The sequence below is a fragment of the Rhodamnia argentea genome, chromosome 1 (genome assembly GCF_020921035.1).
Source record: "Rhodamnia argentea isolate NSW1041297 chromosome 1, ASM2092103v1, whole genome shotgun sequence".
Taxonomy (NCBI): Eukaryota; Viridiplantae; Streptophyta; class Magnoliopsida; order Myrtales; family Myrtaceae; genus Rhodamnia; species Rhodamnia argentea.
Genome location: NC_063150.1, coordinates 35,547,192 through 35,565,425, shown reverse-complemented (window position 1 = coordinate 35,565,425; position 18,234 = coordinate 35,547,192). Strand labels below are relative to the sequence as shown.

Below are 18,234 nucleotides of genomic sequence, written 5' to 3'. Positions count from 1 at the left end.
ATGTTGGAGCCGAAGGTGGCCAAACCGAGCGACAAAGCGCCGGTCTTCTATCCTGGGCCGGACAGGGGAAGAGAGATGTCGGCCATGGTCCTGGCTTTGACTCGCGTGGTGGCCGGAGAAGTTCCTGGCGATACCGACACCGAGGGATGGTGTTCTTTTCCCTCCAGAGGAGTCCTGGGATTGGAGAGAGGCCATGGAGATTCGTCGACCGAGCGGCCATCGGTCGAGACCCTTTGGAGAGCCCCTGGAAGAGGATCCCCGGTCGATGCTGCGAGAGGTAATTGAGGTGGTTAGGAGTTTTAATGGCTTTCGAGAGACGTCCGATAAAATGAGAATGAATAATGAAATGCGGAGATGCTAAGCATGACCTATCAACAAATTATCGATTTATCTCACAGATCATCATTTTCTTGCACTTTGCATTTGATTGGTCCGCGATATCGCGCCGGTTGTGCAACATGTTTTGTGGTGGGGAACCGTTACATACTTTCCCGTGCTTTTCCTTTCCAATTCTTTTGCTATAGGCATCATGGAAGGTCCTAGCTTGAGCATGACGAACCATGCAGCTCCAACGTACGAGTACAGCAACAGCACAGCTATGATGTCCATGTCCAAGGACGAACCCCAACCGAGAAGAAAATACAGAGGAGTCAGGCAGAGGCCATGGGGGAAGTGGGCAGCCGAGATCCGAGACCCGGTCAAGGCTGCGAGGGTTTGGCTAGGCACGTTTGAGACGGCCGAAGCAGCGGCCCGAGCGTACGACGCCGCGGCCTTGAAGTTCCGAGGCAACAAGGCCAAGCTCAACTTCCCGGAGAACGTTGTCACCCGCCTGCCTCTGACCGATCCTCCCGCAACCCACCTGGCAGTTTCGGGTTCCTCAAAGACGACCCCTTCATCCGTTCCGGCGAACACAGAGCCTCAGTTTGTCTCGGGTCAGGATCACGGATTCGACGAGTGGTGCTCTTGGTTGTCTCTCCATCCTGATCCTGCGTGTTCTAGTTTGTTGCGGTCGCCGCCGCCTTCTTAATCTTCAGTTCCAAAAGCAGGATCATTTGCTTTCCCAAATTGGTCTGATTCCGGCCATTTCAGCTCCTCCTCTGGGCGGTTTTGAACATACTCAAATATCCTGCTTCTTCGTCTTGTTCGCTCTTTTTTCATTAGTTGTATATGCACCTGTTTGCGGTTTCAGAATTCGGCCTTATTTTTGTTGTAACATGTCTTTTCTTTGAAGTGTAAATCCACGGTGAAATATGAACGAAACTTTTGACCTGAATTTGGCCTCCATGGTATTATCATCCCCATGAATCAGTGTCTGCTTAAGTTCTTAGTTCAGCCACATAAAATCATCGCACTGTGTGAAATATAGCCACCGACAATGTCTCCTTTTCCCCATCCTCCCTATCTCTCCCCACCGGCTCGCGGTGGACCGCCGTCTTCGACTGCCTCAACAATTTCCCAGTTGGCGAGGCCGCCGCAACCTCGGTGGCAATATTATTCTATCTGTTGTATATGACTTATTGACAGTTGGTCAAGTTTTTTAGGGAATTTTAGATCGGAAGCTGGAAGTCGTCACCAATTCGAATTTCACAAATCGCATGCAAACAATTCTAGATCAGCCCACCTGTACAGGTAAAAAAAAAAAAATCAAAACTTAACAAATTCATGAGACTTATAGGGCATTCCATGAGTCTCCAAATAGTTTAGCCTTCGCATCTATGCCTCTAAATTATATGGAAAAAAAATTAACATCTTGAGTTGCTTCAACCAAACAGTGGTGTGCAATCGGAGCGGGTTTACCCGGAACTCGGATCGGACCTCCCGAAAAACAGGATTAGGAATCGGTTCCTGCTCAAACTATTCCGAGAACCGATTTCAATTTTTGGGAACCGGTTGAAACCGGTCCAGTCCCCGGTTCTAAGTGAAGACCCACCTGGAGCGGTTTTAAAACCAGTTTTAGCTACTATTTTAAAAATAAAAAATAAACCTATCTCACTTCTTTTGCCAACCTCGCCACACCTCTTCTATTTTGTCTTTCCCAATCCCATCTCATTGTGCTCTCTCTCGTTGTCACCACCATCGGCTCGCCTCTCGTTGTCGCCATCATTGGCGCCTCAAAGACGCAACACAACTCGTCACCCGATCGCCATACCCAATGAGCCGTTCGCTTCAAGGTGTGGGCAATCGTGGGAGATCCTCCATTGCTCGATATATCTATGTCGCCTGCTATTGACACGATACGCTTTTCCGACGAGAGTGTCCCCTTTGGTTGCTCCGAAACGTTTGGGGTGGTCTCCGTGCTTGTCCGTGTGTACCGCAGTCAATTTTCTCAAATCTACAAGCAGCTTCGGACAAAACTACTCCGAACAATCATCCGAGAAATATACCACAAGCTTCGCCAGCACGCTACAACGCAGAACTAGTCTCGTAATGTTCCAAAAAGCCTAACTTTTTTAATTTCTCGAGATCATTCCGGATCCAAGTTCTCTATCACGCATCGTGCTCTGCTCTCGGGATCAATCCCGTTAAACAATCCACAATTTGTTCATTTGATTACTCTCCCTAAGTTGCCTTACTGTTATAACCTGATAGTGTTTGGGTATGTTAACGTGCTAGCGCTTGAAATTTGGATTTCTTTTTTGTTTCCAATAGGACCCCGACATTGTTGTGTAATATGTTTTCAGTTGATGGACCAAGACAATGACATATCAATGGAAGTGCATGGACATAATGAAATGAGGGAATTGCCATTCCATGGAGTTGATGAAGTGGAATCGATCGTGAATGCGACAAACAAGGCAACAATGCCTAGCCCCCGTCCTCCTCTTAGCAAAAAGCGAGCTAATCACTCAGAGGCCTAGGATCATTTTTCAAGAATCTTAGATGATGAGACACAGAAAACAATTAAGGTAAAGTGCATTTACTGTGGGATTGAGTATGAATATCATGTTAATCATGGAACATCTACTATGTGGAAGCACTTGAGCAAGTGCAAAAAGTGTCCCCATGCACATAAGAAGCAAACGATTTTTGTACCACGTAACAAAGATGTGGCTGGCGAGGTAGGGGAAAATACTGGTGGTGGTAGTGTCTTAACGACGTGGAAGTTTAACCAAGCACGTAGTAGGCACATGCTTGCTCGGATGATCATTATTGATGAACAACCTTTTTCCATGGTTGAGCGTGTCGGTTTTCATGATTATGTCACTGAATTACAACCTCTCTTCAAACATGTGTCACAATTTACGATTGCTAGAGATTGTATGAAGTTGTATTTGAGTGAAAGAACTTATTTGAAAGCTTACTTTGGTAAACTTAATTCTAGGATTGCACTCTCGACCGATGTGTGTAGTTCCATTCAAAACTTGAGTTATTTATGTCTCATTGCGCATTTTGTTGATGAAAACTGGAAGTTGCATAAAAGAATCATCAATTTTGTAGTGATGCATAGTCACACAAGGTTAGGGAGGCTGGGAAGATGGTGGAGAAATGCATTTATGAGTGGGGAATAGAAAGAAAGGTCTCCACAGTAATGGTGGATAATACTAGTTCCAATGATGTGGCCGTTGGTTATTTGAAGGAAAAAATTCTCAAGTGAAAAGTTTTTTATCTGGAATGGTGATTATTTACATACGAGATGCACTGCTTATATAGTATACTTGATTGTAAAAGATGGATTGAAAGATGTGCATGATTATATTGAACGTATCCAAAACATAGTTAGGCATGTGAGGAGTTCTCCTATGAGAGCAAAAACATTCCAATCTTGTATTGAGAGTGAGATGATCACATACAAGGGTTCGATTTGTCTTGATGTTGCTACTAGATGGAACTCCACTTATTTAATGTTGGACACTGCCATAAAGTTTAGAAAAGCTTTTGAAAGAATGCAAGAAGATGATTTATCTTTCTTAAGGGATATTGACAATGACGCTCCTTGAAATGAAGATTGGGAAAATGTCATCATTCTTTCTAAATTTTTGAAACAATTTTATGATGCCACTAAACGGATATCAAGGAGTTTGTATGTTACGTCAAATGATTATTTTGAGAAGATAGCTTTTTTTGTATAAATATTTGAATGATGCTTGGGCCCAAAGCTTAAAGCTATGGGAACAAAAATGAAAGAGAAGTTTGACAAGTATTATGGGAGTTTGGATAAAGTGAATATGATGATGTTGATTGCGGTTGCATTCGATCCTACAAAAAATTGCATTATGTGAAGTTCATTTATGGATAAATGTATGATGATGAAGCGAAAATTGATAAGATGCATGATAAGGTGAAGCTTGCCTTGGAGAGTTTGTTTGAATTTTATGAGCAATGCTTTGTTGGTTCTTCTAGCAAACGAAATTTTCATGGTTCAAGTGTGAATACTAGCAGTAGTGGTTCCAATGCTAGTGACAGTGAAGCTAATAGCGAGTATGACATCCAAGCTTGATGAAAAAGGTTTCTTCACGTGAAGAAAAATGCGTTTGATGACAAAAAATCTGAGCTTGATCGATATATTGAAGCTGAAAGTGAAGATGTCCTTAACTTTGATCTTTTGATGCGGTGGAAGACTAATGGGTCAAAGTACAAAATCTTATCATTGATGCTTGGGATGTTTTATCTATTCTCGTCACTACCATTGCTTCGGAGGCAACTTTTAGTACATCGGGCCGTGTGCTAGATGGCTGTCGAAATTCTTTGACTCCTAAAGTGGTGGAAGGTCGGATTTGCACCGAGGATTGGTTGAGAGCCGTTTGCATGCTAATTAATATTGAAGAGTACATCAAGAAAGCGGAAAAGTTTGAGTTAGGTAAGTTATGTGTATTTTTCTTTCTATCTTGTAATTCATTAGCATACCTATCTATTGAATGAGTATTTTTCTAATCTCTTTTTCAGTTTTTAGATTTGGAATGTCTTACCGACAACATTATTCTTGATAAATAGACTTTATTTTGTGGAAACTCCGATTTTGTCGTAAGTAAATAGACTTCATCGATAAACACTTTTGTACTTATCTCTAGAGCATGGTTTCTAGCCGATTTTCCTTTATGTATGAATTTCAAGTCTTTGTGAGAGATTTTGTACTAAGTAGATTGGCTCATGATATCACTCTTGGAGGAGGAGTTATACTTGCAAGTTTCAAAGTGGGTTTCGAATCTTTTGACTTGCAAGACAAAAAAAGAGATTATTAGCGGATTTTGGTGGTAGTGTGATAGGAAAAATTGCATTTGTTAATTCATCATTTTGTAGGATCATTATTACTTTTGGTGGATTGTAATTTCCATTATTATATTTTGGATTGTTGTTGTTGATAGATTGTCATTTTTATTGTTCATATCGGGGATTGTTACTTTTGGCAAATAATGAGTTTCATTATTCACCTTTTACTTTGGATCATTTCATCAATACTCATATTATTTTGGTGGAAAAAATGAAATCAGAAAAAGAAATAAAAGAAAAACAGGTTCTCGAGTAGACTCTAGAATTGGATCAAAAAACGTGGTCGGTTTCAAGACGGGTTCTAGGATAAATAGGATAACAACAGCGGTTTCGTGGTCTAGGTTTGGACCCTACTCACCCAGCCCATGCTCAACTCTACCAAACACATCATTAGCTTTTCTCATTTTGCAAGAAATAATTATTACTATTGGGCTTGAAGCGGACCGCTCTTGACCTTTAGATTGGGAGGCTTGGGAGTCCTCTAGAGACCAAAGAACAAAGATTTGGAGAAAGAATTATATTCATTTGCTCATTGCTCACCTAGTGCCTGTTTGGTAACACTCCTATTTCTCTAATTCATGTTCTTTTATTTTAGGAAATAAAAAAGAATAAAAATTTATTTAGTAAAGTCAGTTAATATTTTTGTTCTCGGAACGGATTTGAAACATGAAACAAGAAGTAACATAAAATCAATTTCTCTGTTCCTATAATAGAATTTGAGAAAAATTATTTCTGCTCAGAAATTATTCTCGAGAATAGAATTGTTACCATACAGGTCCCTAGTAAGGCTAGTATGATCCCCGAATAATTTTCTGTTTAAATTTTCTGTTTTTTAACGGCGACTATTTTGCTTTTCCGAGTCACAATGGGTGCACAGATAGTTTTCTCATTCAGACAAGACATTTCAGTCCGAAGCCTGAGAGGGCCTGGGCTGAGCTCTGCTAATGCTTCCTGTGGGTCCGGCCTGAGCCTAATCTAGGCCCGCCGAATGGCGGGTTTTGTACGGGGAGAGTGAGACGTACGGGGCTTGACAAAAAAAAAAAAAAAACTGTGACGTACGGTGATTCCGCAAACGACCTTGGCGAGCGGCGAAGGTGTTGCTGCGTGGAGTCTCGGCCTTGAGCGGAAATAGCGCTCTTCTGCTTCGCACATGAAGTGGGTTTCTGCTTCTAAGCTCAATCTCTCCCTCGTTGGTCTTGTGGGTGTTGCTGGTTTCGTCTTCGCCTTGAAAAGAGATGGCGTAGTCTGGTCCTTCGGCGACCTCTCGTCTTTATTCCGGAGAAAGAATCATCTTGAAGCGAAATACTCTGTGGCCGGTTTGCAAAATCTTGGCAACAATTGTTTCCTCAATGTTGTCTTGCAGGTACTGAGGCTTCTTGCCCGTGGTAATCAAGCTTGGTGACTGAGTCTTCTTGTTTTGCCCTTTCTTTGTTGTGTCTTTACCTTTGCCAAAGCTCTCCGGTTTAAAGGAGCTAGTGGGGAACGTGGATGTAAGATCTTGATCAAAAAGATAATCCTGATTAGCGTGTTTGGGTGCTTCGGTATGAATGAGGATATTCATGTCCTGAGTTAGGGTGGTTGTCTGATTGATGGGTTTGATTTTGTTTGGCTAAAGAAGATGGAGACTTTTGCAGGCTCTGGCCAGTTGTTCGTGCTTCCAACCTTTTGTCCACAAGGTCTTGGATGAATGTGAAATGACAGTCGCGGAAGAGAGGGCAGAAATGATGCCACTAACCCTGGCATTGGACGATCTGTTCGAAGGTAACACTTCAAGTTTAACGGAGACTCAAAGTTTGAGGTTGCGACTTAAGAGACCATATATTTCTCTTAATCTTGAAATTGGTTGATGGGGGAAACTAATTGGAAGTTGCGAATTGAGTAGGGAGTTTCTTTTTTCATCCGATGGTTGGCTGGAATTTCACAATGCTGAATGGAGATGCAGCAGTATCACATTTATAGCTTGATTAAACGTGTATCATTTCTTTTATTAGCCCAAATTTGAAAGAACAAAGAGAAGAAAAGTGGAACGGCTTTCTTGTCCTCGAACCATTGAAAAAATTCAAGCATCAATTAGACTGTATAAACATCTTGTTGGTCATTGCAAAGTTTTTTTCTTTGCTCTTCACTTAGTTATCAAGAACTGATACATGTCAGTTCTGCAGAGCTATGCATTTCTGCTGATAGAAGGGTAGTATTAAGCCCACGAAGAGTGATGCTTGAGATGGCCCACTATATACCCAATTTCAATTTGACAAGCCAGCAGGTGCTGTTATATCTCTTAAATTGTTTTATTTGATGACTTTAAGATTTTCCGACTTTTAGCACAGTCTCCTTGTTTGGTGCTTAGGATGCAGCAGAAGCACTCCTCCATCTTCTCTCCTCCTTAAGGGAGGAATTTTCAGAGTGGTACGTTCCGGTTCGAAGTCCTCTAGCCGTTGTTTCTGATACTACCAGTAGGGTTCTTTCTTCAAAGGGTACAGACAGCCAAAGTGAACAGAAAAGATGGCAGAAGCACTTCCTCGGGCCTTTTGATGGGATAATTCGTAGCTTTTTAACATGTCAAAGTTGTTCATCTCAGGTTCACATGGCCTTTGCAAGGATATTTGTTTTGAAAGCCTTTGATTAGACACTTTGTCATTTTATTGGATGCCCATTATGACTCTGACCTTGGGCCTGAACTGTATGTTGTTGTTCAGGTTCGGACATAAAGGTTGTAGACTTGTAGTGATCTACTTATTCATCTGCTGAATAATGGGTTTTTCTTGTTCTTGCAGATTTCACTGAATTTTGAATTGTTCCAAACTTTGCTGCTTTCTCCCGTGCTGTGCAATGGCTCAACCATTGTAAGTTCACTAAGGATGTACCTAGATATAGTTTGAATTCCTTGTGATTTTGTTTTCACCATGGGACTTATTTTTTTGGAATAGATAGGGGATTGTACATTGCGAGATTGCTTAAAGCAGTTTGTTGCTGCCGAGAGAGTTGCCAATTACCATTGTAGTCGATGTTGGCACATTGCTGCAGCAAAGTACTTATCGTTGGTTAGAGCAAGTGAGGTAAGACATAGTGCTTATTTCTGTCTTGCTCAACTGCTTTGGGGCAAATTATACTTGAATTTGCACATGTTTTATACTCATGTTCCCTAATCCTGGTTTGGGATGTTAGACGCCACCCATCTCTCCATGTCGTGTGAAGACTTTTTAGAAATAATGTGAAGTTACTTAGTGCTTATATGGATCGATGTTGCTTTTATACCTTTTTCCCCAGATGGATATCATGAAACTTAAGTCATGCAGTGGTGGAGATTTCTGTGACTGCCAAAATCAGTTCAATCTCGAGATGCTACCTTGGTCGAATGATTTTTCGCGTACTATTAGGCAGTCAACTATCGCTCGCCCACCGGAGGTACTACTGAGCCTTTGCCCAGCTTGATGTAGATGAAGTCATGATCTCTTTCGATGGTTGAATTAGATTCCTGAAGGCTCTTTCCAAGCTTCTCACTGATTGTATTCGCCTTTTTTATACATAGTGCACCTTCTTGTGGGCACAGCAGCAATTACACAGGATGTTGAATTTCATGAAATCTAAAGTCATGATTCATTCTCACAAATGAATTGGCTTATGCATTCTTTATGGTAGATGTGGCTCATGCTTCTAGAAGCAATTATAAAGTCAATATAGCATCATATTTTTTGTGTAAGTGGATATTCTTGGAGATTATGTTGTGAATTTCCGGAACTTTACTACAAGTATTTGATTTGAATTTGTGGATTTAAATCCAGCATACGAAAGGAGAAATTTAATACACTTTGACTCTTTTAAGTGGAAGATATTTCCTTTTAATTGTTAGACGACTCAAGGCTTCTCTTTTGACACGTTGGAATGATGAATAACAGAACTGTAGAAGGATGAGGTCAACATCCATAACCCACTTTCTTAAATTTTAATGAGGGCGTAGCTTGAAGCAGGTATCCCATTGTTTGCCAGCCTTAATGAACCAATAGAAGTTCCCTATTGGGAAAATGTGGATGCTACTCTATGCTGTATTGTAAAAATAAACCAAATCTGAAATGCTAAAAGCTTAAGGAAAAGAAAAGAGTTTTAGAAATTAGAAGTTGCTCCAAATAGTCCATAGCTTTCCTTATGTAGAGCTTCTCCTTTTCTCCCCTCCTATCATGAGGTAAAAACAATTTTCACGTGGATTTTGTTAACCAGTGCCCCAGAGGTTTTGTTCAAGTAACCAAGTTAGGAAACTTTGGAATTTCCCATGCACTCATTATCCTTGTATTAAGAGATACAATCTTTTGAAGATTGCATTATTCCAAGTCAAGTATGTTTAACAAGTGTGTTGGAAACATTTGTTAGCAAGAGCCTTTTCACTATCGGAGGGCTAAATTTGTGTGCTTTCTGCCTGCAGATTTTGTGCATTCAGTTGCAACGGGCTTCGGTGAATGAATTTGGAGAGCCTCTAAAACTTCAGGTGCTCGACGATTCTTCCTTGAGGTTTCACTGGCAATTTTGCTCTGACAAGATTTATAGGGATATGTTCGGCACTTCTCTTTATTACTTGATGAAGTCCTGCCGGTGTGCTGTCTAATAGATTGCAATTCTCTTGAACTGAGTACCTTGTCTAGCTCTGGATCTTTATTAGTCATGTTGTCTGTTCCCAAGCATGTTAATCAAATGATTTTCCTTGTTGTCCCCTTTTCCAGCTCAAAGCAGATTGGGAGTAGATAAAACATGATTGTCTTCCTGTGACCTTTTATTCGTCTTCTGTTTTGGAACTTCCAGTGCTGTGGTCCAATATTTTGCTATTCTCACTGTGCAATGACATTATTGATGATTGTAGGGCCACATTTCATTTCCATTGGTTCTGGACCTCTCTCCTTACACGACAAATAGGTTGGGGATGCAAATCAGGAAAGGAAGTGTTCCCGCTGGGCAAGGGAACCTTAATAATCAACAAATAAGCCCACTTTCCATGCAGTCTAGCGCCCATATTGATTCAGAAAGTCATAGTATCTGGTTAAGAGGGCTATTTGACTGCGAATTTGGGTCTGTTATGTCGCAGAAACCCTTCAAAAAAGAGGGTGATGTAGGGTATGGACCCAGCTCTAGTAACTTGTGTAATGATGAATGCATGGAATCCCATTGCAAGGTTAGTCAAATCCATACCTTATGTGCTACTGAATTAGCTGTAGTGACTAACAATTATAGAATCGCATTATTAGGACAAAAAAAAAAAAGAAAAAATAAACTAAACTGACCATTTATACGATAAGAGTTGGATCATGTATCTCTTTTTGGCGAATATTGCTTGGCAGGCTCATATCTATTTTGCTTCATTTCTCGTCTTGGATCTTCGCCCCTATTCTCAATGTGCCTCCTGTTAAATGCAAAGGCGTTCTATGTTCTTTTGTTGAGTAACTGATTTCTCACAAGTTAGCTAGAAATTCTTCAGCTTGGTATTCTCCAAATTGCCTGGTTTTCTTAAACTTTCATGGTTCTCTCCCTTGGAGTGTAGGATGTGATGCCCCAAGCTTCAAAAAGTCATTGCTACTGTCTTGTTTCAGTGGTGGAACATTTTGGAAGAACGGGAAGTGGCCATTATACAGTTTACAGAAGGGTAAGAACAGAGCCGCCTGAGGAGGAAAATCAGCCACGCTTGGAAACTGCCTCTGAACAATGGTTTTACATTTCAGATTCAGAGGTGTACAATGTTTCAGAAAGTGACGTTCTTGCCGCTGAGGCTAGCTTGCTCTTTTACGAGAGATTGGTATAGGGCTGAGATGTACATGTCGTAAGAAGTAGTTGCCCGGAATGGTTGAAGTTCCATGGTCGGAGAAACTGAGGCTTTAATTTAAAATGCATATGTGAGAAATGAAGAGTGAACCCACAATGCATTTCTGACATGAAAGGAAGCTTTAGCAACCCAGGCACGGGTGATTTTGTATGATTGCACACTCCTTGGCTTGGTGAAGATTCAAGGGCATGCTCTGCCCAAACAAAAAAGATCAAAAGATTTATACATCGTCTTCTAAGGATATGGGGATTTCAGCAGACAAGATTGTGCAACCCTGCGAGAAATATCCATGATGAAAGAGTATCCTTGAGACCCATTTTTGTTTTCATGTTCGGGGGACATATCTTGAGTTGTTGATTATATAATTCTTTCAGTTGATCATAGTTTCCGTCTTTGTTGGCTAGGTTGCTCATTATAGGGAAACCGAAGTACGACCAACTTCCATTCTGACCTTTGTAGTCTTTCTGGGTTAAAGTACTTTGCCAAACGGGTGGCTGACTGCACCATGTCTGTCCTTCCTGGCATCTGAATTGCTCAAAGGGATTTTACATGGTTAGTTGCATTAATAGCCATCAGGTTCGCATGTTTATTATGCTCATTGGGAAGGAGAGACTCGAGACAACTTGGAAGAAAAGAAAGTGTACTCATGTATCTGTGTCTATGGATTCTAATGCCTACCTGTTGTGGTCACTAAAAGAGAAAAATCCTTAGTATTTTATAAGTTGTGTTAGGAGAGAACACATTGTCTAATTGAAATCTTGTCATGAAATGAGGATTCATTTTCAAGATTCGAGCTGTACACTTGCCGGTATACTCAATTCACTTTGTGGAAACGTTTTCCCGGGGTGGTATGGTACGGGGTGTCGTATTCGTTTGGTATGTATAGAGTCAGCCACAAGTGCATATGTCCGATTCTTTTTTAGTGATATCATTCCGACATGTCATGTGATGCAATGTTTACTCATGATGATGATGATGCGTGAATTAGACGCCCCTTGCTAATGGAATTTTATCGATGGATCCTGAAAATTTAAATCTCGAATACATACTTATTGCTGCTGGGCATCTTAATTTCCGTAATTCCAAATGGCTCTTGAAATGTGTATTGTTGAACCTTTTATTGTCAAGGTTTAGCCGGACTAACTTCTGAAACATGAGAGCTGGCCAATTCTACGTAAGTGTTACAGTCCGAGTTTCCTCACAAAAAGAGATCGACTTGCGACTCTCTTGCATCATCAACAGACTGATAAATATGGTAAGTGCATATCCACCTTAACTCGAAACCTTTCTTTGAGACAATCCCACCACTCCTATAGCTCACCATGATCAAATAGATTTAGGGTTGAACATAATAAATTGACCGAATCGGGAATCGCCCAAATCAGATCGAACTGGCCAGTTTGGTCCTCTTCCCGAGGGCTCCGGTCTGGGTTCCCAGTTCCATAAAATTGGAATCAGTTACAATCGATCCAGTTTCCTGCTCCATAGGGAAACCGGATTGGACTGAATAATTTTTTTTTTTCTTCGGCTCGAGGCTTGAGTTTGAGGCTTTGATCAGAGTCGGGGAGACAACATATCGACAACATATCTTGGAGAGAGATCGAAATCTGAAAGCATTATGTGCCCCCATCTTCCCTAACTAGAATATTCTCTGGTTTAAGGCCTCTGTAAATGATCCCAAGCGTATGCAAGTACTCCAAAGCAAGGAGAACTTCCACCGCCTAAAAACCTGCGAAGCAAAGGGCTCATGAAGTTATGAGCAACTATACTTGGCAAATGATATGATGTCTATCGAGAGGGAGAAGCAGTGTTTCCCTTGGTTCCATTGGACGGCCCGGGAAGCGGACCAAACCAGGAACCTCACCCGTAGATAGGTTGCATAATTAATAACAGAAGCTGAAACCAAACCCCTCTGTCCAATACAGAAAAGAAAAAACTTGAGATATTGGAACAAACAAAGTACATTTAGCTCCATATTTTCATCCAATATTATGAATTTATTATCCATCAGCGTCTTTCACGAATGAAACACCCGGCAAGTAATTCATTTTGATGCCTGCAAGACCACAAAGAATCGAAACCGAAAAGCAGAATGACTCGACGTGCTTTATATGCCCCATTGAGTTCATGATGCGTTTGTCTGATTAGTACTATGTTTACTGTCAGCTCTTCTACAATAATCTAAAAACGTTTAATCGACGTTGAATAAATAGAAACTATATATACTATACATGTAGTAGAGAAATCACCCGGTTTCCATCCCTAAATGCTTTTGCTCTTGCGTGTACAGGCGTTGCACACGAACATATATAGGACCAAATACATATAAACCCAAATTAGTCAACTAGATTTGCTTGTGGTGACACAGAATTTGCAACTTCAATTATGGATCGGAGTCTTCTTCCTCGCCGGAGTGTAATCTATGGACGAAATGTCATCATCAGCTTCCATTGTTCCTTCTTTTGGTGTATTTGCATCGTTGTGAACTCCCACATCAACATTTTCCACAGCAGTGGCATGCAAACTCCGTCCTGCAATCAATAAAAGAACCGATCTACTCAAAATCATCACAGTAGTAATTTTAATGTTAGGTATACATGCTAATATATACCTCCTCATATCAAATAATATACAGTTACATATACACTTCTGCAAAGCTTTAAATGGGATTTTTTGTTCATCAGTCGAAGATCATTTTCTTGAAGACACATCAGAAGCCATAACAGTCGCCGATACCGGAAAAGGAATATCATTCTTTTATCTACATCCACAGTAAAACTGCGTCACTCCCTTAAGCTGACCAGCTTAAACATGGACTACCAAAACTTTTTTTGTGAAAATTATGAAAGTTGCATTGAAAATTTAGAGAAAATACATATAGAAAGAGATGCGCAGTGCATATCTATAATTACCCTGAGCAGTGATGGAGACGAAGAAGAGGATGCAAAATGCCACAAAAACAAGTCTCTTCCATGAGAGCTTATTATTATCAGCCATCTTCTTCACTTGCAGCCAATCTTCTTTTCATGTCACTTCTTGCTTGTCTTCATTGTAATCTTTCTCTTTATATAGAGATAGAGCTGTACTTGCCATGGAGATGAGTTCCACCATGACAGTGATAGAGAAACACTTCCTAGTAATAATTCTCTACGTGAAGTCACCATCCATGTCTCCCCCTGTGTCCTGCATCAAGATGGTAGCCCTAGGATTTTGAATATGACTCCCAATATAAGTCCAAAACTTGGAAAATGAAATGGAAATGCTAAAAAGCTTTTATACTATCGATTCTCTTTGGAGGGGTCTCCATAAACTGTGTCTAAAATAGTCCTATCATGTTATCAACTGCAAATGTCGTCCTCCGATGAACAAAGCAGCTATTGGATCCTCTTTGGTTACTGTATGAATTTATAGGCTCTCATTGAAAGGTCTATTTTTGGATAAGGGACTTACTAATCACGATGATTTAGAATAGTACTCATTCAATCCACCGGTAGCGAAAAATAGATATTAACAAACACAAATTTGTAGATAATGACTATTAATATAATGAACATATATCGATATCCTAGACTTGAATTCCCACTACGTCAACAGTCGAATAAAGTCTGAGGAAAATATGTTTGTTCATCAGCATTGGTCGGAATATAATTCAGACTCATATTGAAGTACACAAGAAATATTATAAACTCGAGATGAAACTATTTATTTATAACTTTAGCGTATGATAGTAGAGTCTCACATTTGAGCTTTTCAGCTGATGATGGTTTATTCATCGGCGAACGTGTCGATCCAAGATGCATGTGTGTGTGTGTGTATATATATATATGAACCTTAGTAGTTTATAACTTGATTCATCGGTATTTGTTATCGTTAAAATTCGCCTAGGGCTATCTAAAATGTTCATCTTACATGTCTTCAGACAGGACACCACTCAAAGCTCATCCTATTGGAGGAAGCAGGGTTTTTCATTCGGGCTAATACCACGAAAAATCCTAAACCGATGCATCCGTAATAAGTTTACCATAAATTAATTTTTGTCCATCAGAAATCCTGAACTAGTATACCTGTCATAAATTTACTTTTGTTAGTTTTCGTTAAATTTTACCTTCAAATTGTATAATTTGATGACACGTGGCAAATGGTCAATATACAAGTTTGGGGTTTTTACCATCCGTTTATCACTGGTGTACCGGTTTAGGGTTTTTCGTTGTATTAACTACTTTCCCAACTTAATGGAAACTAACGAAGGATAAACTTATCACATGTGTATCAGTTTAGAGTTTTTCATGATATTATTCTTTTCCATTTTAATATAGTTTGAGATATATTTCTTTTTTAAATGCAAAAGTTAAATGGCATCAATTAGTGACAAATTAAAGCAAGGTTATAGGAATTGTATGGATATTAATCTTAACATACCTTTTTCGAATGATATCGGACAAACCATTGTCTCCCCCATGAGTGGACATCTTTGTTTAGCTGAGTAAGATTTACTTGTGTTCCATGGCTGTGGTGGCTCAAAATCTGTAGCAAGAAATAGGCAGGGAACAGCTTCGGGCAAGCTCTATATATATGCGTTCGATGTTTCTATACTTAGATGAACATTGAATACCCACAATGGCTCAAAACCACGTTCATACTGAACGTTTGGATAGTCGCAGCCATTTTACAAACCTCGAAAGGTCTTGTTAATTAGCACTCTTGCGACACTTGTTAAGTATACTTAATTAGGATTATCTTGAACTCTAACATATGGACGACACATAATACAAGAAGACTGTACATCGAAAAGTGCACACTTTCCTTATTTAGATACTTTCTAAGAAGTGCCTCAAAGGCCGTCTACAATTAGCAAAACCCTTCTTTAAGAAGTAGGACTTTTGTAAGATCCTGAGAGGTTTTGTTTGATTCAATCAAGTTTTGGAAAGGAGCTGGTGCTTATTATGGTGAAGGGGACTAAGAGACAAGGTTCGGGCAAAGACCCATTTTCAGACAAGGCAAATGACTGTGTTAACGTACCAAAGTCACATGGCCAAACCCTAATGATCATCCATTTGGTGGCCCTGCCTTGTCTTTAAAAAGACTGTGCAGACAATGATAAGCATGATCTATTGTACTGCTAGTTGGGGCTTCAAATTGGAGATATGAATGGATTGAAAAGGCAGTGCAACAGGAGTTGATGAGAGTTTCGATTGATAGGCCCTGGGTGTGTAGATAGACATATTAGATCATCTTGTCATTGTCCAGGGCAAGTAACCTTCTATACTTCCCTCTTATTGTATTTTTGCTTTGGCAATGAGCTCAGCTTGGGCATGAGGACTCAGGCCTAGCTCGAATAAGGTCACGACACTTGTCTCGTATATCGATATCGTCCATACCAATAATGTATGTCAGGAAATCAAGCATGGTTGAACCACGCATGCAAGGCCTACCTACTAGTAAGTGCCCATGTGTTGCCACGGAACACCACTTATAATTTGGATATTACAATAAAGATACATGAAACTATGAAAATATGTACTTACCCTATCCAATTTCGGTTTGAAGGGAACTATCACGAAATAGTTATATCTTAGGATGTCATGGAAAAATGAAAAACTCCATAGAAGACATTGCTGTTAGTTGTCTAATTGAATTTAAAGTTCTCTTCCGTGTAGTCATCTGTATTAGTAAAAATCCTCGTACTTTTGCGATTGACTGGTGTTAGGCCGTCCTTAGCAAACGTTCGTTCTACCAGCTGAGAAGGTCAAGGATACAAAATCGCAGCTGAAGCTGGCCCGAAAATGTAAACTCAGAAGATGTTTTGCGCCGATCAAGCCATCACCGAACACCTCCCCAGAACTTTACCCCGCCTTTCCAATGGAGGGTGAGGGCAGGCGCCGGTGTCGTTCCTTCTTGGCCAACTGCCATTGTAGAGGGGCTGCCGGAACTAGGGTTTGTGGAACATGGGGTGGGGAAAGGGTCAGTAGATTAGTTGACAGTCTAGTTCGTTGCCTTGAAATTGAGATGAGCTTGTAGCAGGGTGCTCCCCTGCTGCTTTTTCCATTGTTGAATATATATACGGCTACTCTGACAGTACTATTATTATTTTCAACCCCACGGTTTTTCAATTAATAAGTATTTTATGCAAACACGTGGTGATGATATGTGGATCTACAATCAGAAATAACTAGTAGTTCCGTCAAACTATCAAGGAAGCATTTCCCTATTAAAATATGAAAAATGCTTCTCTGGAAATACTTTCAGAAACTGTATAATATCAACCGTAGACCTACACAGCAACATCACATGCTCTGCATAAAGTACTCATTGATTGGAATATCATGTGGTCAGAAATAACCGACAAGACTGTCAAATTATCAAGTTAGCAATTTTCTTAAAATATTATGCATATTATGAAAGACAACAATATATCAAATCAAATGGTATCCCAAATATCCCTAATATAGGTAATGATATCTTTGACATTGAAAAAGCCAATAACATTGCGAAAAATCAGGTTTGTAAAACATCTAACTTAATGGTTCTAACATATGGACCCATCATAAGAGAACAAAACATCTGAAGCATATAGATAATTGTTAAGCTACGTAAAGACCAGAAAAGAAAACAGAAAAATTCAATCAGAAAACTATGTTGAGGAAAACAATAAAAGTTAAAGGAATCAAACTAAATAAAACTATATAGATAATTTTTTTTCTTTGAAAAATAAAATAAAAAGGCAACTTTCCTCCCTCCATCAAAAGCTCTTTCGACATTTGAGAAGCGAAGATCTTTTCAATAAATTTCATGAATTGTGGCTTAAAGTTAAATTTTATCTTGAGAAATAAGCAGCTGAGAAAAGTACCAAAAAAGTCCTAAACATATTATTGGTGTCAATGGAGTCAAAAACTTTTCGATTTGATTAATTTAGTCCAAAAATTTTCACGTTTTACTAATTGAGTCTATCCGGTCAATTTACACTGGAAATTACTAAGTGGACACCGGCAACCTATGAAGCACCGACACGCCAAACTCCCCGGCGTGTCGGTGTCGGACACGTGTCGGACACGGACACGCGTCCGACACGCCCCGACACGCGTTCGACACGCGGTCAACCCGTGTCGAAGATCCGACACCCGGTCAACGCCGGCGACACGCCGGGGACACGCGAGTCGGTGAGGAGAGAGGGCGGGGAAAAGCAGATGCGAAGGGCAGAGAACGGTAGGGGAGGGGGAAGAAGA

The 18,234-nt window shown here is 40.2% G+C and overlaps 2 protein-coding genes across 3 annotated transcripts; both read left to right on the top strand.

The window, feature by feature from the left end:
• Positions 1–1,226, top strand: LOC115729948 (ethylene-responsive transcription factor ABR1-like). Its single transcript, XM_030660582.2, has 2 exons — positions 1–277; positions 525–1,226. The coding sequence occupies exons 1-2, from the start codon at positions 1–3 to the stop codon at positions 1,025–1,027; spliced, it is 780 nt and encodes a 259-aa protein (XP_030516442.1). The 3' UTR covers positions 1,028–1,226.
• A 5,061-nt stretch (positions 1,227–6,287) lies between these two features.
• LOC115729950 (ubiquitin carboxyl-terminal hydrolase 27-like) lies at positions 6,288–11,801 on the top strand. Of its 2 annotated transcripts, XM_030660584.2 has the most exons (10): positions 6,290–6,571; positions 6,843–6,969; positions 7,371–7,471; positions 7,556–7,786; positions 7,983–8,051; positions 8,136–8,264; positions 8,476–8,613; positions 9,626–9,688; positions 10,058–10,366; positions 10,733–11,801. In XM_030660584.2, the coding sequence occupies exons 1-10, from the start codon at positions 6,359–6,361 to the stop codon at positions 10,988–10,990; spliced, it is 1,638 nt and encodes a 545-aa protein (XP_030516444.1). In that variant the 5' UTR covers positions 6,290–6,358; the 3' UTR covers positions 10,991–11,801. The 2 variants fall into 2 exon arrangements, with proteins under 2 accessions (XP_030516446.1, XP_030516444.1); XM_030660586.2 differs by lacking the exon at positions 8,136–8,264 and having other exon boundaries at positions 6,288–6,571.
• The last annotated feature ends 6,433 nt before the right edge of the window (positions 11,802–18,234 follow it).